At 48.7% G+C, this 25,790-nt stretch overlaps 1 protein-coding gene across 1 annotated transcript in view; it reads left to right on the forward strand.

Annotated features, from left to right (window-relative positions):
• Nucleotides 1–8,114: 8,114 nt before the first annotated feature.
• Nucleotides 8,115–25,790, forward strand: part of LOC133208732 (collagen alpha-1(VII) chain-like) — a 117,171-nt gene continuing 99,495 nt past the window's right edge. The window contains exons 1-5 of the mRNA XM_061346820.1: nucleotides 8,115–8,322; nucleotides 19,821–19,957; nucleotides 24,283–24,463; nucleotides 24,863–25,022; nucleotides 25,663–25,756. Coding sequence (XP_061202804.1) covers nucleotides 19,891–19,957; nucleotides 24,283–24,463; nucleotides 24,863–25,022; nucleotides 25,663–25,756 — 502 coding nt within the window. The 5' untranslated portion in view covers nucleotides 8,115–8,322; nucleotides 19,821–19,890. The remainder of the gene's footprint in view (nucleotides 8,323–19,820; nucleotides 19,958–24,282; nucleotides 24,464–24,862; nucleotides 25,023–25,662; nucleotides 25,757–25,790) is intronic.

A 25,790-nucleotide genomic window follows, 5' to 3' on the forward strand; every position in this document is an offset into this window, starting at 1 on the left:
TATAGGGATGCTGGGGAGGGACTCTCCATTAGGGACTGTAGTGATAGGACAAGGGGTAATGGGTTAAAACTGAAACAGGGGAAGTTTAGATTGGATATAAGGAAGAAATTCTTTCATATTAGGGTGGTGAGGCACTGGAATAGGTTGCCCAAGGAAGCTGTGAGTGCTCCATCCTTGGTGGTGCTCAAGGCCAGATTGGGCAGAGCCTTGGGTGACATGGTTTAGTGTGAGGTGTCCCTGCCCATGGTAGGGGGGGTTGGAACTGGATGATCTTAAAGTCCTTTCCAACCCCAACTATTCTATGATTCTATGAGCTCTGTGTCTGCACCCTCTCCGAACTCTTTGGATGACTTCTGCTGATGGAGCCTAATGGGACCCCCAGCATATCCAGTGCCTTTCCTTCTCTGCCCTGTAACTGAGTGTTAGTGGCTCCCAGACATCCCAAAGTGTAGCTCAGGCCACCAGAGATGATGAGATTATCTTTGAAACAATTCTTTTTCAGAAATGAAGGTGGGTCTGTGACACCTCAGAGCATCAGGCTCAGCAGTTTGGATGCTGTAAAGTGAAAGAGTGCTGCGTGGCTGCTTCCTAAAAGGATCATTTTCATTTATTTGCTTTAAAATGACTTCAGTTGGCAGTGTTTTATCAGATAGGAGAATGGATTCTGTTCTTCCATAAGTAAAACAAATGTTTGAAGCTGTGCTCCATGTGCTTTTCTTTTTGGAAAACTCTGGTTTGCAGGCAGGGAAATCTTGAAATGGCTCAAAATATGAAACCCTCCCAAGGAACAGGGTGGGATAGCAGTAGGTGAAGAGGCTGTGGACACTGCTCCTGTATGCACATGTATGTGTGGGGACATCAGTGGTCTGCCTTCTGCAGGAGGTCTTGAATGTCACAACATCCTGATCTCCAGTGGCCATCCTTGTTGCTGTTGCTCAGTCATTCTCATTCAACATCCAATGGTAAGGGTTTTATTGGCAACATGGGCTCCTCTAGTTTTATTTTGATGAATTAAAGAGAAATGAAGCCCACAGCAACATGACAGACACATGTGATCCATCCTGTGCTGGTGATATAGGACATGCCAGAAGGGAGGATTAGCTGCTAGCGATCCCAGTGCCACAGGGATCAGACATGGGAATGGGTTCAGTGGCCTGAACTTGTGAATATCCACTGTATTTTCAGGTTCTGGATTATCTCTTCAGGCCTCCAAAAGCCTCTTCAGGAAGAGAGCTCTCCCTTTTTCCTGATGCCTGGTGGCTCCTCTTACAGCACTAAATGCCTGGCAGAGGCATCAAACCCACTGTGCCTTAACAAGTTGTTGGGGATCAGCTGAGCCTATATAACCATATGTGTTCCCATGGACGTGATCCTACACTGCCCCTGGCCAGTATGACTTCACACCTCTTCCTCCCTCCTAAAAATAACACTTTTCCCCTTGCACATATACTTGCCTAGGAGCATTTTCTTGCTTGAAGGCTTCCTCTCTGCTTGTGCATTGTGTCTTGTTAAACCACAGTCATTTGCTCATGGAGCTAAGCTCTTGATCTCCCCATCTATGCAACACACAGCTATTTAATGCTGTTTTGCTTAAAACACATGACATTTGTACGTATTTAAAGCAGGTAACACTGCAGTGCTTGCATAAACATGGGCAGAGTCAAGGGGAAGTTTTTGGCACTTCACTGTCTGGCTGATACTTAGAGGCTTAACTTATAGGTACTTACAGGCTTAATCACGGTGAGGCTCTTTGAAGGCTTTTCTTTGCTTTATTTCCTCTTTGATTTAGTAAATGGTGAAAAGAGGCAAAATTTGAGCATGGTTTTTGAGTCACTGCAAATGGCTTCACATAAACGGCTGCACGTGACTGCTACAAAAAGCAGGGCAGGCAAAAACTGCTGCTGAATTGGAAGCAAAGGGTCACCCTGGTCTGCAATTACAGCGGTCCCTAATGCACTGAATTGCAAATCATAGCCATTCCTGGAGTGTAACACTAGCTGGCTCTGCCTGCCAGACTGAAATGAGCTCATAGAGCAAAGCAGCCTGAGAAAACAGCTTTCCCAATGATGGGAAAATGGTCTGAGTCTCCAACCTGAGTGGGAAAGTAATCAGGCTCCATGCCCTAACTCCACAAGGAAGACCTTAGTACAGCAAGGGGCAAAGGTACAACTTGCAAATAGCCCTGTTGTAAGAGCTCCTGTGCTGGGTGTTGCTGTGCTGCACGAGGATGTTTTCAGGTATCCCAGTGGTTTCAGGACGGGAACATCTACAAATGAGAGATTCACTCTCCTGGACTCCAAAATGTGCTTTGAGATGACATATGGAAGTTATCACATGGATCAAACTTTAAATATTCCAACTCTTCTGATGTTTTTTCTGCAACCAAAGTTATTTTGACAGCAGAGTTTTGCCCAGATTTTTCCTTCCCCTATGATGGAGTGACCTAAAGTGAGCAGCAGTCCTGACAATAACTAGGCTCCTGAACTGGATTCCTCATCGGAATGTAATGAGTCCCATTGGAACGGGATGGCACACTCTGGCAGCATCTGTGGGTTCTTCATAGCTGTCTCAAGATCACAGATTCTCTTGAACTTCTCTTTTTATCTGTTATTTTGCTTCCACTGGGAGCACGCGTCGAGACTAAGGCCAGGACCTCTTAGTCTACGAGCATTGCAAGGTTGAGAGGGCATGATTGGCTTGGACATTGAGAGCTCAGTCTGCTTCTGTCCTCAGTTACCAAAATGAGGTCACCTTTTCATCCCTGACAGTATTTTTGCCACCTGCCCACTATGGGCATGTATCTTGGACTATATTTCTGAGTGGAGAGGATGGAAAGCTCCACACCACCACTTGGACCATATCTCTGAACTGCAATACAGCTCCTCACCAGTAACCCCAGTAGATCTGGGCCTGACAGCAGCACATCTCAACCTGACAGTCAGCGATGCAGATCTGCTGCTTCTGCTTCTGAAGTCAGTGCATCTGGATGCTACACTGTGATGTATCCACTGGTTCAGAGCTCCCAGGAGATTTGCCCTCTCTTTCTGCATGGTATGGTACAGTCTTGCCTTCGTTTTCCTGAATATGCATGTTTAAAGGTTCCCTGTAGCACTGTAGAAGCTATTTCTGGTTCTTACAGAGAAAAACCACTTTTCCTGTGGGATTTATGTTGTTCTATATTTAGAACACCTTAAAATGCACTAATGGTCGAAAGAAGATCATTTATGATTTCTCTTTCTTTATTTTTAAGCTGATGAAGACTAGAGTGGGAACATGTAGTCGTTTGCAGTATATCCTGCACAGGGCATAGGATGAGGGTCACGCTTTGATAAGTACCAAAGTCCCCAACCAAATCTCTGCCTCCTTTAGCTAATCTGTGCTCCCTTGCCCTGATACCCTGTGGCTGCGCTTGGTTTCACACCACAGATCAAATGCAGCTCGTTGCTGCCAACTGGAAGTAAGGTTTCCTCCTATCTTCTTGTTCTTTAATTACTTTTCCAAAGAACTGAAGCAATCCCCTTCTCCAAAACCACACTGCTGTGTTAAGGGGGAGCTGCTGTTGTCTCTCTGGGTACTGGTTCAATGTTTCCTCTTGCTGCTGGCGTTTTCCTTCCCAAAATGAGCAAATCTCAGCATGGAAATGAATAAAAACGGTGAAACATGTCTGCAGGGAGAACCAGGTTGAACTGCAGTGGTCGGGAGGACCCACTTCATGTAATCCCATTTACACCTGTGTTATGCTGGCTAGTGAGATTGTGTTCTAATAAGCTTAAATAATAGGTTTTGCTGACCTGACTGCTTTTGATGGAAAAGGGTTAACATTTCCTCATATAGGAGGTCCCCTGAGAGGATGGGCACAAACAGGACTGGTGAAAGCAGCTTTAAATGGCTCAGGGTAACAGCTTCCCCATCTCCCCATCTGGTGGAAGAGAATGGGAGCTGAGATGCATCTATGCTGGCCATGGGCTATAACCCTGCTGCCAGCTTTGTGGAGGGTATTGAGTGTCTATAGGGTGTTAAGTGCCTCTCTTGTAGAAGTCCAGGGTCACCTCATGTCCCAGTGCAACCTCAGGCTTTGGAGGTGATCCCACAAAGCTTCATCCAGAAAGGGGCAGACTTCAAGGTCAGCTTTTCTCCATTGCTATGTCCCTCTGCCTGCCTTTTGTTGGTCCTTCTTGAGAGAGGGTTTGGGGGTGAAATAAGGTTTATTCCCATCCAGATATGTCTTACAAATCAGAAGTACAAAGAACTAGGAAGTGAGTGACCAAGTCAATGTCCCACATAGCTAAAGACATCTCAGGTGCCATTAGATGCCAGTCTGCTTTCATCTGAATCAAGCTCAGGATGGACCAGTGGCCTTGTCCTGGGGAAGTATTTCTGCTTAGTTCAATGGACACAGGGCCAGGTTAAGCTATGGTGGACCTTCTGGAGGGCTCTGCAGTTGGATGGAGATGTCAAAGTGCCCTGGGAAGCTGGGAAAAGGCAGTTAGAGAAAGGGAGGGAAAGGCCAAAACAATGAAGGTGTTCAGAACCTTCATGCAAGAAGAGTGAAGGGGCAGATAAATAGGAAAGGAAAGGAGAGATCTGCAAGGGGTGATGGCAGAATGGGAAAATTCAACAAGGAAAACAACTGGGAACCTGATTTTGGACAAGAGGAAACGTGGCTCCAGTGATTTTGGGGCTGGGCTTATCAAAGGAGAGCATTTATCTTGGAGTGGGAGTGATAAGAACCATCATGGCACAACTGGTCTGAATGAAACCTCATGTAGCATCCTTATTGCCTCCAGGGACCATTCCCAACCTCTCAGCCCCATGACAGCTCTGCTGTGTCTCTGCACCAGCCCCATCTCTGCTTTGTAGGCCTCAGGCTAGTGAAGAACAAGGGCATGAAAAACAAGGGCTGGTTTCCTTTCAATGGTTTCTCAAGGCAGAGGTGGTTGGGGATCAGCAAACACTGCTGAACCTCGCCCTGCTTTTATCTGATGAATTATGTGTTGGGACCGAGGCATTTTGCTAAATATTAAGCCTGAAGTTTAGAAAAAGGAAGGTCTTTCCTCCCCAGGAAGGTTGGCATTGAGGCGAGTGAGGACTGCCCATGAATGCTCCTCTTTGTTTGCCTTCCCTTACTCTCCCTTGATTGCTTTAAAATATTGCTGATTGCTTGAGTAGCTGAGAAGCCTCTCTTGGAACGGTCCCAAATATGCTTCAGCACAGTTTATTTCTATGATTTGCACTTGGCCTTGTTTGATATTCCCCCCTTTCCTTGGTTGACAATTAAAGAACCGATTTCATTCCTCAGCCCTGCTCCATCCCTTTGATGGAGGCTGTTTGGCTCTAGGGTTTGGTAACAACATACAGGGTTGTTCAGCTCCAGGTGTTCACTGAATATAAAACTCCTGCATGAACTGAGAACAGTTCCTTGGAGAAGGGTGGCACACAAATAAGTTAGCAGCTAGGTTGGCCCCATCTCTACGGCCCCACACTGAGATGGAGATGCTGGACACTTGGTTTCTTCTTGTTGCTCAGTGTGGTCATCCTTGCGGATTAGGACAGAGGAGCTGGATGTGGTCATGATGCAGGTGCCTGTAGATATCCCTGAGCTAGTGCCAAGGAAATTAGGCTTGAGAATGGGAAATTTCATTTCAGCTGTGCTGGGTTATTAACTGAGCAGCACTGCTCTGCCACCCCAGCTAGCTCACTTATGTACCACATAATCAGGTGTTACAGATTTATCACAGAATCATGGAATGGTTTGTGTTGGAAGGGACCTTAAAGCTCCTCCAGTTCCAACCCCTGCCAGAGGCAGGGACCCCTTCCACTAGAGCAGCTTGCTTCAAGCCCCTGTGTCCAACCTGGCCTTGAGCACTGCCAGGGATGGGGCAGCCACAGCTTCTCTGGGCACCCTGTGCCAGCGCCTCAGCACCCTCACAGGGAAGAGCTTCTGCCTAAGAGCTCATCTCAGTCTCCCCTCAGGCAGGTTCAAGCCATTCCCCTTGGCCTGTCCCTACAGGCCCTTGTCCCAAGCCCCTCTCCAGGTTTCCTGTATCCCCTTTTAGGCACTGAGAAGCCAACCAGGAGGCCTGGACACATAGGATGGCCAGCCTCATCATCACTGTGACTCTTGGTGCAGGCTGTAGATGAGACTGACCCCCATCATGCTGCAAACTGCCTTATGATTAGTGACCCTGGAGACAGAAAAGGGCAAGAGAACCCATTGGGTTGCTTTTTGTATTCCTTCTGAATACAGCAAGAAGCCACATATGCCCAGGAGGAACTCCAGTGGACCTGGATTAAAACCACAACTCCTGCCATAGCTTTGGGCACCTCCAAATGCCAATGGCAGCCCTGCTCTGCTGGAAATGCACTTGAGCTGCATGGCACAAGCATCTCCTGATTGCCCCACTCAGGGCTTGTGAACAGATTCAATTGCTGAATGCAGATACAATTGCAATTAAGCCTATTCAGCCTGATAACGAGGCATTCAGGGCTTTAGGGAGCTTTATATGGTTCAATTAGATTCAGTTGTTAAGCCTGAGCCTTAAGGAGTGCTCCTCTGAAGCCTGGGATCTGCAGGCAATCCTACTGCTTAAATCCTGGAGAGCTTTGGGTGATGTTTTCAGCCAGGAATGGTCTGAGTAGAGGGAAGAAAATGGGAGTATATATGGTCAGGAAGCAGTTAATCATTCAGATACTTTACTGGAGTGGGAAAACATCAGCCTAAGTGTTCTCCCTGCGGGCTCAAGCTGGTGGGGAGGGATGGGAAGAGCTGCACTGCTCTATCCTTACTGTTAAACCTACACACCTGGAAGCAGACACTGATTTATGTCTTCTAGCAGCCGTTTGAGGGTCCTCTTATTTGCTGATGGGGCTGTGATGGTCCCAGAAGCAGTAATAAAACGTGGAGCCCTGAGGATGCTTTGTACATCCTCTTCATCTATCTCCCCATCCCCTTTGGCTTCACCTGGACCTCCAGGGTCAGGATGGGGCTGGGATTCTCTCCTGCTTCATATCTCAACCCAGTGTGCTCCTGCTCACCCTGGGGCTCCTGTCTTTTACTCTTCCCTTATGTCTTTGACCTCTTTGTCCTGTTCATTATCACTTGGCCAGAGGCTGGGATGGATAGGACCTACTGTGATATGACCTGTTCTTCACTGGAGTTCTCAGGACCCCTGGCACTGCAAAACAACTGGTGATGTGGGGAACAGCCCCTGTTTTGAGCACCAAAATCAGGATTTTGGGATGTGGAGTCCCTGGTTCTTCCACTGGGTCTTTTCCTGAGCTGAAAGCTCTGTTTATGTGGTGTAAGCTCAAGGGGTGGCTGAAGGGGTTTTCACCCCACTACTGGACTGCTGTGGGGTGTATCTGGCTTTGATGGATGTCGGGGGTGATTGTGGATGGGGATCCTTTATGCTTCATGAAGGTGATATGTTGCAAGTGCTCCTCAGGCCCTCTTAGGCACTGATCTCCTTCCTAGTAGCAGGGTGCTTCATCTTCCAGTCTCACCCATTCTCAGCCCTGCAAAGAGAGCCTACCCACCTCATCTAGAGCTTTGTGGTCACTCCACCATCCCCATGTGGCACTGGTGTCCTTTTTGGGGTCATTTCTCACATATGGTAAATACTATGGGGTCATTTTCCATATATCCAACAGGGTTTGCTTATCAAATACACCTGCATCCCCTTCACCGCCCTGTGCCTCAGTTTCTTAATATCACTGCTAACATCCTCCATCTCTAAAAAGCTCTTTGCTGTTGTGAGGTGAGACAGATAAAGTGAAATCATGATTTACCTTGAGACATCTTGACTCCAGCCCCTCCATACCCTCCCAGCAATGTCAGACCCCTGAATCAGACCCATATGTCAGTTTTGCACCCCGCTTCTGGCATTTCCCATCTTCTCCTGCTGCTAATATCAACCTGAGCTCTTTGACCTCCTGGAAATAGAGCCTTTCCCTCCCTTCCTCCCAACCTTTTCCCCACACTGGCCCCTTCCTCTGCAAACATCCCAGTTATTTTATTACTATTTTGTGCCCACAAGGTAAGGATTTGTGTTTTCCCTCCCCTCCTCTTCACTCCAGCATTCCTATGGGGTGGCATCCCCTATCCCAGCCTCACTGCTTCCATCCCAGCTGCTGGCCCTCAGAGAAGGAGTCGGAGGTGGAAGGGGGGGAATGCCCGGAGCAGCCCCTCCTCCTGCCTCATAACTTCTTCTTCCAAGCGTGGAGGGAGTTTCACTGCAGCCCGACCGATGCTGATGCCTGTTCCTGGGGCTGTTGGACCCTCTCATCCATAGGGAGAAGCCAGCGTGCGGTGGTGTGGCCCAGGTAAGCAGTGCTCTCTGTCTGTCCCTCGCTGTCTGTGTGTCCATCTGCCCTGTTACTGAGTTTTCTATGCTCTGTTGTGTGTGTTTCTGCTCTCCCCATTCTCGGGTTGCAGTGAAATGAACCGTGGCATCAAAGGCGTGAGAATGGGATGGGGGTGATGGGGAGGATGAGGAGGATGCAGAAAGCCTCCCACCTTCCCTGTGCATGGCACAAACCCTTCACTGCTGTTTCAAAAGTGTCTGAGATGCCCCAAACTTGCCTGAAATCTGGATTTTTGGGTGAATTTGCACTTCCCATGATGGGGGGGGTGGCTCAGGGGCATCAGCTGGTTGTGGAGGCAGGGAGAGATGGTGAAGTGCTGTTGTGTGCAGCACATGGTGGGTTGGTTTGGGGGGGGTTGATGTGTTGTGGGAGGAATTGGGTTCCTGTTGCTTTCTTTGAGGCACACACGATGTCTGAGCATTGCAATGGGCAGAATCTGGCCCCAGTGAATTTCCCACCAGTGGAATAAGGAGCTATTCCTTAATACAGAGTTAGTTTTCTTCTGATCTTGTTCAGTTGGATTGTGAGAGGTGGATGGTGGTGAATAGCAAGAGCTGAAAGCAAATCCTGGATCAAAGCTTTAACAGCAGCGGAGCAGACCCCACTGGAACTGGGTATAACTGCAGACAGAATGGGTATTTCAGTGGTTTATGGGAGAAGCAGCAGAAAGGGATGGTCTGGGACCATTCCTGTCTGGGGAAGAAGGATGATTTCAGGGGTGGGATTCTGCTTTCCTACATCTGGCCCAGACTAATGGATCTTTGCAATGAATGCAGTGATTGCTTGAGTGCAACCACATGTGTGTAGCTCCTGATTCGAGGGTCTTTACTGACCTAGCATCAAGTCACACAACCCAGCTTTTCCTGCCTCAGTAGTGGTTATGGTGACTGAGATCCTTCAGCACCAGCCTCCCCTATGTCCCCCTGTAGATGCTGACATGATGTCTCGCAGGGAGCAGCAGTGATTAGCAATTCCAGTTGGCTGCTCTCCATCATAGGCCCAAAATAATGTGATTTCTGCTTGCAATCAGGGATTACAAGAAAGTGCCTTTCTTCCGGGGAGAGGAGAAAATTGGCCACCAGGCAGATGATTCATGGGGTGTCTGCAGAGTCTTTGTGGCTCTAATAAAGTGATGGAGCCGGCAGAAATCGCTCCATTGCATGGATCAGGAGGAGCAGAAACGGGATGGATGATGCAGACATCTGTTCTCCTGAATCTAGTTGAAGATATCCCTCCTCATTGCAGGGGTGTTGGACTAGATGAACTTTGTAGGTCCCATCCAACCTAAACCATTCTATGATCATATGATTCAATGATTCCAGTGCCCCAAGCAGCATCATGTGCATGGGGAGACGCATTGGGTCAGGAGGTGCTTAAGGCTGTATTTGTGAATATGAGGTTGGAACATGAATATGGGGCCATGTCCCCACCTGCAGGTCCTGGCACTGTCCTCAGTCTGGTTTATACAGTGGGAACTGGTGGGGTGGTATCTCCTCTCCAGAAGCTGTTTGGAACAGCAGCTACTCAGGGCTTTCTCACTGGAGCAGCACTGTCAGCTCTCCCTGCTCTTAAATATCAGTGCACTGGGGCTCATGACTGGAAGTGGGTTTACGTGTATGGAAGCTTGTCTGCTTTTTCCACCCAGCTTTCCCAAACACTGCTTATGTTTCAGCAATGCTCAGATCTTCCTGTCCCAAATAGTGCCTCTCCACCAGATTTGTTCCTCTGGCCCTGATAGTGGATAAGGGAAAAAGAGAAGAAAAGCAGCAGGCATCTCCAGTTCCTCTGTCTGGCTACCTGGACCCTTGCTCCTGCTCATGATGTCCCCTTTCCCATAGGAGAGGTAGGGAGCAGACCTGCAACCACTGCTGGAGGGAGCCAGAGCTAGGACCTGGGGACCTTTCACACCTGTGCTTTGGAATAGAGCTTCCCCTGGGGAGACCATTTCATGGCTGGCAGGGACCAGGGCTGCTCAAACAGGGAGCAGAGGTCTGTGTAAATGGGAAAGCTGGGGAAGGATGGCTGAGTGCGACTGTTTGCTGGGATAAATGGTGTTTTGAGTTTACCGTAGCACCAGGAGGTGGTGCAGGTGGTGGTGAAAGGAGTGTGATGTGTTCATTTCAGGCTCACCTTCGAGTGGAAGGAAGGCAATAAAGAAATGCGTGTGAAAAGTGAGAGATGTGGGGTTAAACCCTTCCACAGACCCCCCTGGTTGGCTCCAGCTCATGGACTGGTTGCTCTTGCCCTGGCTGGGAAGTGGGTGCCTCTTTCCAATTCACTGTCTATAAGTCCTTATTCCCTGTGTCTTGGGCGAGCACAGACCCAGCAGCAACCTGAGAGGAGTGTCCAAAATGGGTTTAGCTGCATCCATGGGAGCTTTGATTGGAGCATCCTGCTGAACAGGATGGACAGTTGGTCCATAAAACCCTGTCTAGATGGATACAGGGAGCCAGTTCTCAGTTCCTCAACCATTAACACCAGGTTATAGTGGGTATAAAATATGATTGCATGGAACAACAAGTTTGTAGAGAGGTAAAAATAATGGTGTATAGTAAAAATGGCAAGTTATGCCAGTGCTGTATGAACAGGGAGATGTCAGCCTGTCACAACACACTTGCTTCAATGCCCCAGCAACTCAGCCAGTGCTGAACATGAGACCTGGGAGACCAGAATAGTCCAAATCAAGATGTAAAACTAGTGGCACCATCTCAGCAGGATGCAAATGTCAGAGAAATATGGGAAGGTGCATTTGGGAAGGGTTTCACTTGGTTAATAGGAACTGAAGCTGAGATCTGTGGTGGTTCCATCCCTTTCAGCAGAGACTGTTAACACAAAGGCAGCCGGTACTTGCATTGTGACCATGTCAGGGGACAGCAGGGAACATTCAGGGCCCATCCTCATCCTAGGAGGCTTTGTCAAGCATAGTCTGTAGGGGTCATCTGTTACGGTGAGTTTGTGGTACCCCACTGAGGTTGGCTCCTGAGCAGGGTGTAGATTTAGGCTGTAGGTCCTGGAGGGTGTCTGTGAGGTTCGATGGGGTTGAAAGAGCAGATTGGCAGGGTTAGGCTGCCTGCAATGGGTCCTGAGCAGAAGATGGGGCATGCAAGTCCCATGCACAAGCCCTTCTTCCCTTGCTTGCTCCGACATGGTCCTTGTTCCAGCAAGATGGAATTGAATAGCCTGGAGGCAGTGAAATGGCATCAGCCCAGAGGCAACAGGGCTCTGCTTGTGGAATTTATCCAGCCACAAAACCAAGAGGCTCACGGGAGATGCGGGACCTCAGGCTGGGATCTGTGTTTTCTTTGTCCCAGCTCCCAGTCCCCTCAGTCCTGCTCAGGAGCACTTTGCAATGTTAATACCATGGAAAAGATCCAGCCTAAGTGAGTAACCTGAGGCATGCCGCCTGGCTGCCAGCCCAGCAGTCAATCCCTTCATCAATTGACTTCCTAAGCCTTTTTTTTCCACCAACATCCCCGCCACCATCTATTGATCTCCTTGTCTAGAAGTATTGCCTTTGACTCCATCAATACATAATCCCATGGGACCTTTCACCTTCTTTATGGGAAGACAGAAGCATCATCTCATGAATGCCCCTGATGACAACAGGGTGAAAACCCCACAAATACACTTAAAACTGTGGTACCCATTCAATGGGCAGCTCCTGTCTCTGTGCCACACGTGCTGAGGGATCTCCCATCACCTCAAAGCCCAAAGCAGGGAGGCTCATTTAAAAGATGAGCATTAAACTGAATGGAGGCAGCAGAAAGAAGCTGAAGTTGGTTTCGAGGTGTTCCCCATGTCTGGGAATGCACTTAAGTACTATTTAACCACCATCACTTACTTCTCTTTCAGGTTTTTCTCTTCCAAGTGTATCACACATTTTTAAGTAGGATTCACATTGTGATGCTTCTCAGCTTGTGGATGCCCAGGTGATGCTATCAAAGGCTGTATTAGGATCAGAAGCCCAGTGGGGAGGCCTATAGGGTTGAAGCAGAGCCATTTGTTCCATGTAGACCTCTGATGAGCAGTGAAAACCCTCCTTCAGAGTTACCCACCCCAAACCTTCACTGTGCTCTTGGCGTTGTTTGCAAGAAGGAGAGATTAGGGGTGAGGAGCAAACCCTCCATTGCTGTTCCCAAGCAAAACCATCAATCCCCCTCAAAACTGGGTCTCTGGGAGAGGAAGGAAGAGACTTGCTGGAGATGACCTTCACCAACCACCATCCAATTGTAACATTCAGCTTGGAAAGGTTTCCAAGTTCAGCTAGCAAGGTATTTTTCCTATTGTTAATGTGAAAACCTGACATGTAGGGAGTCACCGTGGTGCGGAGGAAAGGAGAGGAGGGTCCAGCTTTCATTTACAGGATCATAAGGTATTGCTGTGCTTTTCCCCTTGCTTCCCATTCTAAGCTGCAGTGCTCCATCCAGTGCTCCTGGATGCTGCTTGGGTAACTTCTGCAGGAGGAGGAAGGTGGCAAAACCAGCCCCAGTTGGACCCTACTCTGCATGTTGTCCCATACTGGGGGAAGAGAACCTGCCAGTTATCTCCACCTGTTTGTCACCTTTCCATTAGCCTTGCTGCCCTCTCCCCAGTTGGGAATGGCCCAGATCCCAAGGAGTTCTCTCCTCCATGAAGTTTTGCCCTTAACTGGTTGTTTCCATCAGATCTGAGCAAATCCTAACCTTTGCTTTGCTCCTTGTTGTGTGACTCCAGTATGAACACTGCAGAAGCTGCACAGTAGGATATTGGAGCCTGATGGATGAGAAGAAGATGGGCACAAACGACCCCACGCCATGTCTCCCACCCTGGAGGAAAGCCATAGCCAACCTTTGCCATGCTCTAAGGAGACCTATTGAGATATTAATCCAGCTGCTTTTATACATGATCCTCATCTCCCCACCACGTTTACGATGGGAAGCAACGGCTCTGGGGTCTAAACCTCATGTTGGTGGGACTGGGAAGCCAGCAGCCCTTGTGAGTCGCTGCCTTTGAACAAACCAGGCACTTTCAGATGGGTACTGAAGTGGAAAATAGGATTCCTCTGGGTACCACTTCATCTTTTAGTGAGCAGCCTCACCGGATATACCCCCATCATCTCTGTTAAACATTACTGCACAGTGCAGGCCATTTAAATCAGGAAATCAATGGAATTTATGTAAAAAGGAACAAAAAACACCCAACAAAACACTTTCTCAAAGCTTCAGCTCGAGGAGAGGGAGGGAAATCATTGACCCCTTCTGCAAGGAGCAACGATTTCTTCTCATTGCTGACACTGCTGTTTAACCAGGCTTCATGCTGGGGAATGCAGCAATAATGCTCTTTGGGAAGGTTTTCTTGCTTTAAAATCCTTGTGTTTCATGGCAGGATTGCCTGGAGCTGAGAAAGGTCCATCAGGAGAACAGGGTGAATTGATGCATCGATGAGAAGTGGAAGGGGGCTACAGCTTAGAGGATGTGGTGTTTGTTGGATCTTTAAGGCACGTTGTTGGCCATCAGAGCTTCCACCCTTTGCATCACCACCAGCTTCTGCTGTTTGGGCACTTTATTGCATGAAGGACACCCAAACCCTTGTTTCTTTTGGCACACCTTGACCCAGGATGGTGCTGGATAAGCATTCAAGCTTTGGCTTAAAAAGCACATGCAGCCAGTGCAGCCATTCCCCTTCATCAGGGAGTGTAGTGACAGGACATGGGGTGATGGGTTCAAACTGAAACAGGGGAAGTTCAGGTTGGAGATAAGGAAGTTCTTTACTGTGAGGGTGCTGAGGCACTGGCACAGGGTACCCAAAGAAGTTGTGAATGCTCCATCCTTGGTGGTGTTCAAGGCCAGGTTGGGCAGAGCCTTGGGTGACATGTTTTAGTGTGGGGCATCCTTGCCCATGGCAGGGGGTTGGAACTGGATGATCTTAAGGTCCTTTCCAACCCAAACCATTCTATGTTTCTATGGTTCTATGACTGTGTTAGCATAATCTTGACAGAAGGTGTCCAAGGGGCTTTCAGAAAGACAAGGGACAATCTCAGCCCTTTTGGGCTTGATTTGAGCTCTTGTTTTTGGTACCATTTGCACCTCTGCTTGCAAAGGGACCATCTCCTCCCTGCAGATCATCCCCTCTGGATGAGCTGGAGAGCACCATGTGTTACAGGAGTGTGCCTCCAGCCACCAACAAGTCAATGCATTCATGTTTCTTTAGAAACAGTTTAAACTTTGTATTCAAGGGATTTAGAGAGAAATCAATTACCATAAAAATCTATTAACTCCATTAAAAAGGAGGCTCTCAACTTTTGAATCCCCGAGGCCTATTGCTATCAAGCCAGAAACGACCCGTGTTTAACCAGGCTTCTTCTGCCCTCCAAATCCACCATTGTCCTTGAGGTTTGAAAATGGCTTTAAATCCCCTGGTACCTAATCCCAGGAGAGGAGCTGCAGAGATTCCCTGACCAGGCTTTTCCATGGGAACATTTCAGAGCAAAAGGAGGGAACCAGCATTTCCTTGGAATCAAATTGTGAACACATCTGCTTGGACAGAGCCTCTAATCGACACTAGCTATTACATCTGCATCCTGCCTCCTGGATTTTGCATGCATTGGTGACAACGTGCTGCTTTTGGATGAGCTGTTGGTACCGTTTGGGAGCCGACAGTTGTGATCTTTGCTCTCCATCTCTATGAACATCGGTTGCATTTTTGCTGGTGTTTTAAGCCTCAAGCCCTTGGTTTTATTCTTCATCTTGCTACCAAAATTCAATGGTTTCAGTGTGTCCTTTGTGTCAGTCAGCGCAGTCTGTGCCCTGATTTTCCCCATCTAAATACCATGCAAAATTACATGTAGATGTGCTGGGATCTCGGTGACCTCTTAATGTTGGTACCATCAATACCTGAACCATCTCCATACCCTTCTCCTGCCAGTCTCTTTGATGCTTCCACATCCTGAAGCTCCCATTAATTCTCCATTCAGTCCAGTCTCTACATTTCAGTTACAGATCTCTGCAGGGCTGCTGGGGTCTGTCTCCATAGGGTTTACCATAGAACCCCAGACTGGTTTGGGTTGAAGGGACCTTAAAGCTCCTCCAGGTCCAACCCCTGCCACAGGCAGAGACCCCTTCCACTGGAGCAGCTTGCTCCAAGCCCCTGTGTCCAACCTGGCCTTGAACACTGCCAGGGATGGGGCAGCCACAGCTTCTCTGGGCACCCTGTGCCAGCGCCTCAGCACCCTCACAGGGAAGAGCTTCTGCCTTATCTCCAGCCTTACATCTGGTCTTATTTTGTGATGGAGCATGGCAGTGCTCCGTGAACAGGAGCCGTGTGGTGCTAGGTATAGTAAGTTGAGGTGATGGCTAATATAAGGCTGTGCTCAGCCTGCAGTCTTTCAGAGGGAGCTGCAAACAAGGTATTTGTCCAGTCCAGCTGGCTGCTTTCAGGAGACATGTATGAACACATTTGAGACCCGCTTCCCTATGCCAGAGTTAGCTGATATTGCCAAGATCTTGTGAGGCAAAGGAGCTGTCTGCTTGTGCGATGTGCAACGTATGGCACAGTGGTGGGACATGGATCCACACAGATCCTCTGGGAAAGCTCTGCATGCACAGGTGCAGCTCTGAAGTGTAGTTCTTGTGTCTGTATGCAACAGGGATGGGTATTTGATAGATGGACTTAGCAGCATCTGGTGTGGGTGATGCTGGGCAGGAGATATGTGCGATCCAGCCTGGACCCACAGGCAAATGAGAGGCAGGCACCAGCCAGATGAGGCTGCAAATCCCTTTCAGACAGAGCTTGCTGACAGGAGGTAGTTATTTATCCCAAAAGGGTTATTTATTGATCCCCAAATTTGCTGGAAAAATAAAAGGAATAAGAGTTTAATGCAAACTTATACCCAGGAAGAAGTGATGGAGGGGAACAGCCCAACTGCTGGCATTACCACAACTGTGTCAGACCTGATTTTCTTCTTTTACCCTCTTGCATCTTGCCAGGCTTCCCCCAGCAATGTCATCTGATCTAGATGAAGTAAAGGGAGAACCTGGTCCATCAACTTTATGGGGTTTGAAGGCAATTTGTTCAAGAAACTGTAAAACCCAGAGAAGTTGCCCCTATAAATTATTTACCAGGGACAGTAAAAGATCAAGGGAATTGCTGGGATTCCTTGCAAAACCCTGAGGTTTATGGGGTCGTTTCCCTGCCCCTACCAGGTTTCTCTAAAGATCTCTGTAGAGGTTTTAAGACTTCTTTGATAGGGGCTGGTGGCAGCCAGTGTCTGCAAAGATCAGTTAAGAGCTGCTGGAGTGAAGGTCACCTATCTTTAATGTATAAAGTGAGCATCATAGCGGTACCTATGATGTGAACTGAGTTGTCCCAAGTTGGACAACAATGGTAGAGCAAACGATAGTCCTCCATCAGCCTTATATGTAAGGCTATACCCAAAATATATCCTGAAAAGTGAAAGGAGCAAGCCCTAGTGCGATCTTGGGCCACCTGTGGGCTGTGGATGGAGGGAGGTGTTGGAGCAAGTATTGGAAGCTGCAGAGGTTATAGACCTTATATACGTGTCACACCTGGGGATATGTTCTCATCTAGGACTGGTATTTGATACCCAGGTGAACACTTAAATGCAGTGGAATTTTGGAAGGAACAGGGAAGGACTGCACTCACAGCCCAGAAAGCAACCGTCTCCTGGGCTGCATCAAAAAGACCATGACCAGCAGGTCGAAGGAGGTGATCCTGCCCCTTTATTGTGCTCTCGTGAGACCTCACTTGGAGTATTGTGTGCAGTTCTGGTGTCCTCAGCATAAAAAGGACATGGAGCTGTTGGAACAAGACCAGAGGAGGCCACGAGGATGCTCAGGGGCAGAAGCAGCTTCTGTATGGAGACAGGATGAGGAAGTTGGGGCTGTTGAGCCTGGAGAAGAGAAGCTGCATGGAGACCTCAGAGCAGCTTCCAGTGTCTGAAGGGGACTACAAGGATGCTGGAGAGGGGCTCTTCATCAGGGACTGTAGTGACAGGACAAGGGGTGATGGGTTCAGACTGAAACAGGGGAAGTTGAGGTTGGAGATAAGGTTCAATATAAGTTCTACCCTGTGAGGGTGCTGAGGCGCTGGCACACGGTGCCCAGAGAAGCTGTGGCTGCCCCATCCCTGGCAGTGTTCAAGGCCAGGTTGGACACAGGGGCTTGGAGCAAGCTGCTCCAGTGGAAGGGGTCCCTGCCTGTGGCAGGGGATTGGAGCTGGAGGAGCTTTAAGATCCCTTCCAACACAAACCGTTCTATGATTCTAAGGGGAAAAACAAGAGACTCATTTTCAGTTCAGAGAACAGCATCCTTGAATTTGGGATCATCTGTAACACGTATGTGCTGCAGTCATCCATTAAGGACCCACGATGCCAGTGCAGCAGCAGGAGCTGGGTGGGTTTTCACCCTGAGCAAGCATTTGCAGCTCAGTGCTGGGAGGCAGAGCCCAGCTCTAACTATCCTTTGTAAAATCCATCTGATAAACAGAAATACTCAAGATGCTCAAAAATTGAACACGCAGACAGCATCCACACACATGAGTTTATATCTGCCAGGAGATGTGTTTGGTTTGTGGCATCCAGATTATAAACCCCTTTTGAACCCTCATCCTCAGCTTTGCAATGTGAATTCAAGGTGTGACTGGTTCTGAGCTCCAGCCTTTCTGCATCCACATGGTCTTTGCTTTTTGCAACTGTTAACATTTACTCACTGAAGGCCTGGGGCTATTGTGCTTTCTCTTTGCCTCTTCAGAGCCTTCTAGGATTTATTCCTTATGTGACCATTTTCCTATTGCCTTCTTAATGTGCATTTTGCACTGTAGTTAGAATCATAGAATAAAGTAGGATGGAAAAGACGTTTAAGATCATCAGTTTTCCATGCTGGAGTGTTGAACAGTATCAGAGCTTTTAACCCATTGCTCAGACACCCATTCAAAGGGTTTGCTGCCTTCCAGCTCCATGAAGGGTTGGTTATGGCGCAGGACACTCTGCCCTATGGAACTGAGGATTAGGGTTAGGGAAAAGGATTGGGAAGGATTAGGATTAGGGAAAAGGATTGGGAAGCGAAAAGGGGATGCTGGCAGGTTGTTATTGATAGATGCTGGGATCTGAGGGGCAATGGGGTCATCTTCCCAAAGCTTGTAATACAACTCTTGTGAGGGAGGTGCAGTTAAACCTAGTTTTCTTCAGCTCCACGCTTTTCCATTACTTTTTTTCCCTAGAATCTTGTTTATTCCTGTTGTTTAAAAGCCTGGATGTGTTTGGTTTGGGTTTTTGTTGGCATTTTGTGGGGGGAATGGGCTGGTTTTGCTTTGAAGCCATCTCCAGAGCAACTAATAGCAGCCCCACATAGAGATTTGGACAGGAGTTATGAGGGAAGGACACAGCACAGGTTAACCACTGCACAGCAGAGATTCTGATTGCATCCAGCAATTAGGAGAAGAGAGAGGGAAAATCAGGAGCAGGAAACACATTCAGAGAACTGACATCCTGAGGGTCTCGGATGAGTGTAGGTCCGTGATAGGCAAGGTGACCACAGCTCTGGAGCCCCTGCAGGCTAGCTGCACACAGGCTCCCCTTATTTGTTTGGAGATTCATTTAGATAGGGTTATTCCAAGCTGTGCACAGGAACTCAGCCTTGTTTTCCAAGGAGGATTTGATCTATAACACAATGTGATTTCAAGGTTGCATGTTGTTAACTGGAAGGAACAACCCAACCTTGGCAAAGAACTGCGTTGGATGAAGTGGAGCTCATCTTTTCCCCACATCTGTAATTTCCAACCTGGAAGCAGCCCATGCCTCCCTGGGCAATGTGTTCATCCCAAGATGAGCAGAGAAAGCTCAGAGCAGGAGAAGAACATTTTAATGTCCATTAAAAAGGATAAAGCCCCTTCTGGCAATGCCACTTCTGTTACTGTTGCTTCACAGAGAGTAGTCCCTTCTTTACAGAGGGAGACTTATGTAGCAATCTGGGGGGGGTCACTAAACCATCCATAGGTGATACCCAGAGCTTTCAGCCCCCTTTGCTTCATGATGGTGATGTGGGTTTCCAAGGGGAGCAGGTACAAGGCAGTTAATCCTGGATTTGGCAAACTACAGGTTAGTTGCAGAACAGGGTAATAAAGACTTGAGTGCAGTGATTGCTGTCTGCAGTGATGATCCTTCCTTCCTGCATCACTGAGGCAGCAGATGCTTCCTCTTCCCTCACACCACTCGTATTCACATTGAGGTGGTTGTTGCCTGAAGAAGGGTGCTGTTAGGGAAAGGTGCTGTGGAGCAAAGCTGAGCTCTCCCCTGTAGCATCAGCAAAGGGATGAAGGAATTAGTGGGTTTATGGACTTCAGGGCCAATAGCGTAAGCCAAGATGAGCCTTTATAGCTGGAGAAAAGCTTCTCTTGCCCCTGTAGGCAAATGGGATCATCATACTCCGGTGGCTTGTCTTAAAGCCACTCTTCTCCTGCAGATGAATGACTCTCAAGGCTGTGTGCTGACTCCAGGAACCAAGAAGGAATTTCTTCCCAAGGAAAAGGAAAATGTATGCCCAGATCCTTGTCCTGGCAGTGGCTGTGGTGCAGTACGGAGCTGTGGCCACCCATGAAGGTATGTGACAAATGGGTTACTATGAATACTGCTTCTAGAGGTGATGGTGAGACACATCAGGGAGAAAAAGACCTTTTCCAAGCAGCACTTCCTGCTCGTGTTGTGGATACACACACAGATACTGTAGTGCTGATGCCTTTAACTTCTGCATAGGGTGCTTTTAGGTTGGGATCATCTGGCTAACAGAGCATCTCAGCTGGCCCCAAAAGGCAGGCAGGATCTGACTTGCTGAAGCAGGGTTTATGGGGAAATGAGGGCTTTGCTCAGTGTCCTGCCTTTAATCCTGCTGCACCTCAGCTGCTCCAGAGGAAGGTGTCCCCTCCTGACTCCTGATCTCCAAGGCCTGGTACAAGCCACCACACAGAGAATACAAGAGTAAAGACCTCAAGGAAGCCTTGAATTCTCCTGCTACTGTTTAGAGATGGTACAAAGGTTCATTTCCTCCCTGAGAAGCTCATAAGAGCTTTTGGGGAGGAGAGACCAGAGCCAAAAGGCAGAAGGACCCCAGAGGAGAGCCTCGTAGAGTTACAGCATGATCCATGGCTTATCTCTAGCCTCAGGATGGGGAAGGTCCTTGTGAGCATCCAACAGAGCTAATCCAGAGCTCCCGGGACTGTCCTGAGGCTGGGTTTGAGCCAGTGGATCCTCCCTTTTCATACTGTTCTGCAGCAACAAGCCTCCAGGTTTTGAAGGTGTAAATTCACCTGGACTAATCTCAGTCAATTCACCAAGGACTTAATGGAAGCTTTGGTGTCAGCTACAAAATTAACTTGATTAAGTTCCTGTCCATCAATTAATCCAATATACTTGACTATAATGCTCTTTAATTCCAAGCTGGGAACAGGGCAATAAATCACCATTTACAGATGTCTCTGGCAAACCTGTGATTGATGGAACGTGGTAATTTGGGAGGTGTCTGGAAAATTTCAAATCAAGTCATATCCCCCTGTGATTAATAGAGCTGTCTGTGGTGGTGCTCTCTCCAGAAGGTACCAATCCAAATGTGCTTAACATCACATGTTTCCAATGACAGCTTCAGGTACCACATCCAAGCAGCAAACGCTCTCAGAGTTCATTGCCAAGCTGGAAAGGTGCTGAGCTCCTGGCTCAGTGTCTTGCAGAATGGGCTCTGGTTTTCCTGGGGTAATGGTTGGACTTGATGATCACAGAATCACAGGTTGGTTTGTGTTGGAAGGGACCTTAAAGCTCCTCCAGTTCCAACCCCAGCCACAGGCAGGGACCCCTTCCACTAGAGCAGCTTGCTCCAAGCCCCTGTGTCCAACCTGGCCTTGAGCACTGCCAGGGATGGGGCAGCCACAGCTTCTCTGGGCACCCTGTGCCAGCGCCTCAGCACCCTCACAGGGAAGAGCTTCTGCCTTATCTCCAACCTGAACTTCCTCTGTTTCAGTTTGAACCCATCACCCCTTTTCCTGTCACTACAATCCATGATCTTAAAGGTCTTTTCCAATCTAGATGATTCTGTGATTGGATGGTTGCCTGTTTATGGAGAAAGGAAACCATCCTGCCCTTTTTAATCCCATGGAGCTCATGCTTGTTGTCTTTCCTGTCATTATCCCTGGGTGCAGATGAGGGCAGGAGCATTGTACATGGTGAGCAAGACTCGGGTACCAGGCACAGGTGGCGGAGGTTCTCTACGGATTTGGGATATGGAGAGGAAGGTCTTTTGATATCCATGGCATTTTGTGCATGTTTTCAGATTAGGGCCAAAAATGCAGGTCTTGCATAAAAACTGCACTGCTTTGAGTAGCGCCAAGAAATGGGTGATTTGAAATGATGTGAGTGATTCGTACTTGGCAGTGCTAGGTTCATGGGTGGACTTGATGATCTTAAAGCTCTTACTTTTGGTCTTGGCAGATTGCTCTCAGCCCTAATGATTGTATGGTTCTGTGATTTTGGGAGGGCTGATGGATGGTCTTCTCCACCTTATTGAACCTTTATTGGGATTTTCTTGTGGTAATGCAGGTTGTGGTTACTCTGAGAAGCTTTTGGATGCTTTACATCAGTTCTGAGCTCATAGCCAAGACCTGGCATTGCCTCTGTTCCAAGTCCTTCTAAGGGAGCAGGGAGATCAAGGTCCAACCTAGGGAAAAGGGGTAGATCCAAACTGGAGCTGGCAGTTGGGAAAAGAGCTTGTGATCTGCTATTAGCAGCTGAGGTGCCTCCAAGACATTCTGACAGGGAGATCTCAATAGAGAGCTTTAGGAAGGGCAATTTAAATCATTGTCTCCCGTTTTTGTCAAGGGAAAGTGCTTTATATTCCCAGCTGGGTACAAGTTACACCAAACTCAGTGCCACGGGTTAGTGCCGGTCTTGGCAGCCCTGGAATAATGGTTGGACTTGATGATCTTAAAGGTCTTTTCCAACCTGGTTGGTTCTATGATTCAAAAAGAGCCCAGTCATTATTTCTCTGCAGTAGCCAGATTGGGTAAGTCTTCAGGAGCTCAGTGTCAAGAGGCACAAGGAAAGATGAAGAAACCAAAACCTTGGGTAACAAAGACACTTGGACTGCCATCCGTCTGCACCCAGCAAATGATCCTCTGTCCTGCTGTGTGCCCATAGGGGATTGATCAGGGACACAGCAATGAAGAAGAGCACAAAACCTGCATCTTTGCAAGCACTTTGGGAATCCTGCTTATAGGAATCAGGTAAATGTCAGGTAAATTGAAGGGGTCAAGCTAAAACAGGCTTTCCATTTGCAGCAGAAGCATTAGAAACCCACCCAACATGTCACCATAGCAAACCAGAACAAATGCTGCAGCCCGGTTGGGTCCCAGTTGGGTCTCCAGACCTGCAGCTGAAGGTCGAGGCAAGGGCTGGGTAAAATCCAAAGCAACAGTGGCACAAAATGTGAAGGGATTGAGTGCATTCCTGGTGAGCAAGATACAAAAAGCCCTCCTCCAGCAGTCTGCTTTTTAACATCCCTATGGTAATAACTCAGCATCTATGTGTGAAGGAGAGAAACACAAAGATAATACACATTTTGAACATCCCTCGTGGGGCCTTCATTAATTTAAGGTCCCTAAAAGTCATCAGATTTCTGACCATGAAAAGTATTTCAAGGCTAAAGAAAATTACTTTCAATTGAGCCTGAGCGCTGTAAAGGGAAATATGCCCTGATGTTTGTTAAGCTCATTTCCATGTACCTGCCTAATGGCTCTTCCCTGCCAGATGTCATCAGATAGCTCTGCTTGTATAGAAAAACACTCAAATTGTTCATTCTTTGCACAAGATACTGGTGCTTCTCATGTTTCCAGCATGTTCTACAGACCTGCATGCTTTGATGGCTGAGTGCAAGGTCCTGTACATGGTCAGAGCAATCCCAAGCACAAATGCACACTGGGGGGAGACTGGATGGAGCAGCCCTGAGGAGAAGGACTTGGGGGTGTTGGTTGATGAGAAGCTCCCCATGACCCAGCTTCAGTGTGAGCTTGAGCCCAGAACCCCCCCGTGTGCTGGGCTGCACCCCCAGAGCGTGAGCAGCAGCTCAGGGAGGGGATCCTGCCCCTCTGCTGTGCTCTGGGGAGACCCCCCCTGCAGTCCTGATCCAGCTCTGGGGCAGCAGCACAAGAGGGACGTGGAGCTGTTGGAGCGAGTGCAGAGGAGGCCATGGAGATGCTGCGAGGGCTGGAGCAGCTCTGCTCTGGAGCCAGGCTGAGAGAGCTGGGCTGGGGCAGCCTGGAGAAGAGAAGGCTCCTGAAGGGGAGACCTTAGAGCAGCTCCAGTGCCTAAAGGGGCTGCAGGAAAGCTGGAGAGGGGCTTGGGACAAGGGCCTGTAGGGACAGGCCAAGGGGAATGGCTTGAACCTGCCCGAGGGGAGACTGAGCTGAGCTCTTAGGCAGAAGCTCTTCCCTGTGAGGGTGCTGAGGCGCTGGCACAGGGTGCCCAGAGAAGCTGTGGCTGCCCCATCCCTGGCAGTGTTGAAGGCCAGGTTGGACACAGGGGCTTGGAGCAAGCTGCTCTAGTGGAAGGGGTCCCTGCCCATGGCAGGGGTTGGGATTGGAGGAGCTTTAAAGTCCCGTCCAACACAAACCAGTCTGTGATAGATCTGGGTCTCAGCGTTTGTGCTTCAAATGGGAAACTTCCCCTGAGTGAGAACTACAACATGGGGAATTAGGAGGAAAATAAAAACATCAAAGCAGCCTGTTGCTCTGGGAAGCCCATCATTACCCACTTCATTGGGCCTAAGCATGGTATCACTTCTTTAGCTGCTATATCTCCTGTGTTTACATGACCCATAGGGGGTTATCTCATGTCTGGCTTCTTGCATGGTTGGGATGAGCCCTCCTGCCGCTCTTCTCCCCCAGCGTGCAGGACAGCGGAGGTGACCGACGTTTTGTTCCTCGTGGGACAGTCACAGGGCACAGGGAAGGAGAGCTCCTGGCTGGTCAAGGACTTCATCAGCAGTGTGGCCCGTTCCTTTGAGAACGTGGTGATGGGCAAAGGGGGCGTCCGGCTGGCAGTGGCACTCTATGGGGAGAAACCAAGGTAGGTCCACCAACAGCACCAAGGTTTCTATAGCCCTTTAGTTCTATATGGGCAACCATATCCCCTTTAGTGAACCATTGCAAGAGCAGAGCAGGAGTCTAACCCTCAGCAATGTCACCAGAACCAAGAGTGCTCAGCCATGGGGAACACTTTCAGGACAGGGAGGATGAGATTTAATACTGGTAACAAGAAATTCCCCCCACCACCCAATGTTTTATGGCAACAGGGAGCTGGAGCTCATACCCTGGACTCCCCTGACCACTGTAAAGAGGAATTCTTGCCTATATACAAGCCTAGAGTAACCAGCTAAATTATTGCTGGTTATTGCCATTATCAGTGCATCCTTCTTAATGACAGTATTTTCTTGCTCTTTGTTCACCCATATTCCCCCATTCCCAGGATGATCATTGAGCTCACAGATTACGTGACCATTGAGGAAATGCTGGTGGCAATTCAGGATATCTCCTTTGAATGCAACACCTTAAAAACAGGGGCAGCCCTGGCATTTGCAGCTCATGCCATGTCTCACCTGGACACGATGAGAGAGGATGCAGCAAAGGTGAGTGACCTCCTGCGATTGACTCTCCTGGTGTCATCCTCAGTAGAGACTAGACCTCTAACTTCTTTCCCCAAAGGCATAAGGAGGCCACGAGGATGCTCAGGGGCTGGAGCAGCTCCCATATGGTGACAGGCTGAGAGCATTGGGGCTGTTCAGCCTGGAGAAGAGAAGCTGTGTGGAGACCTCAGGGCAGCTTCTAGTGGCTGAAGGGGGCTACAAGGATGCTGGAGAGGGGCTCTTCATCAGGGACTGGAGTGACAGGACAAGGGGTGATGGGTTCAAACTGAAACAGGGGAAGTTCAGGTTGGATATAAGGCAGAAGCTCTTCCCTGTGAGGGTGCTGAGGCGCTGGCACAGGGTGCCCAGAGAAGCTGTGGCTGCCCCATCCCTGGCAGTGTTCAAGGCCAGGTTGGACACAGGGGCTTGGAGCAAGCTGCTGTAGTGGAAGGTGTCCCTGCCTGTGGCAGGGGGCTGGAACTGGGTGAGCTTTAAGGTCCCTTCCAACACAATGCTCTGGCCACACTCCTCCTGAGATGGACTCATCTGAGTTCTGGGTTGTCAGTGTGAAAATCCTGCAACTCTCTGTGACCTCCTCATATTGTTCTCTTTCATTCTCTGCCTCTCACACTCATTCCTGAAGGTGGTTGTTTTGATCACGGATGGGAAATCCAGCGACTCAGTTGAAAATGAAGCCCAGGTCCTGCAGGATGGAGGGGTGACAGTGTTTGCTGTAGGTATGTATGGACACACTAAATTGTATAGAGCATC

The sequence above is a fragment of the Neopsephotus bourkii genome, unplaced genomic scaffold (assembly GCF_033783945.1).
Source record: "Neopsephotus bourkii isolate Nb327-2 ecotype Australia unplaced genomic scaffold, CSIRO-AGI_Nbou_v1 NB_281, whole genome shotgun sequence".
Lineage (NCBI taxonomy): Eukaryota > Metazoa > Chordata > Aves > Psittaciformes > Psittacidae > Neopsephotus > Neopsephotus bourkii.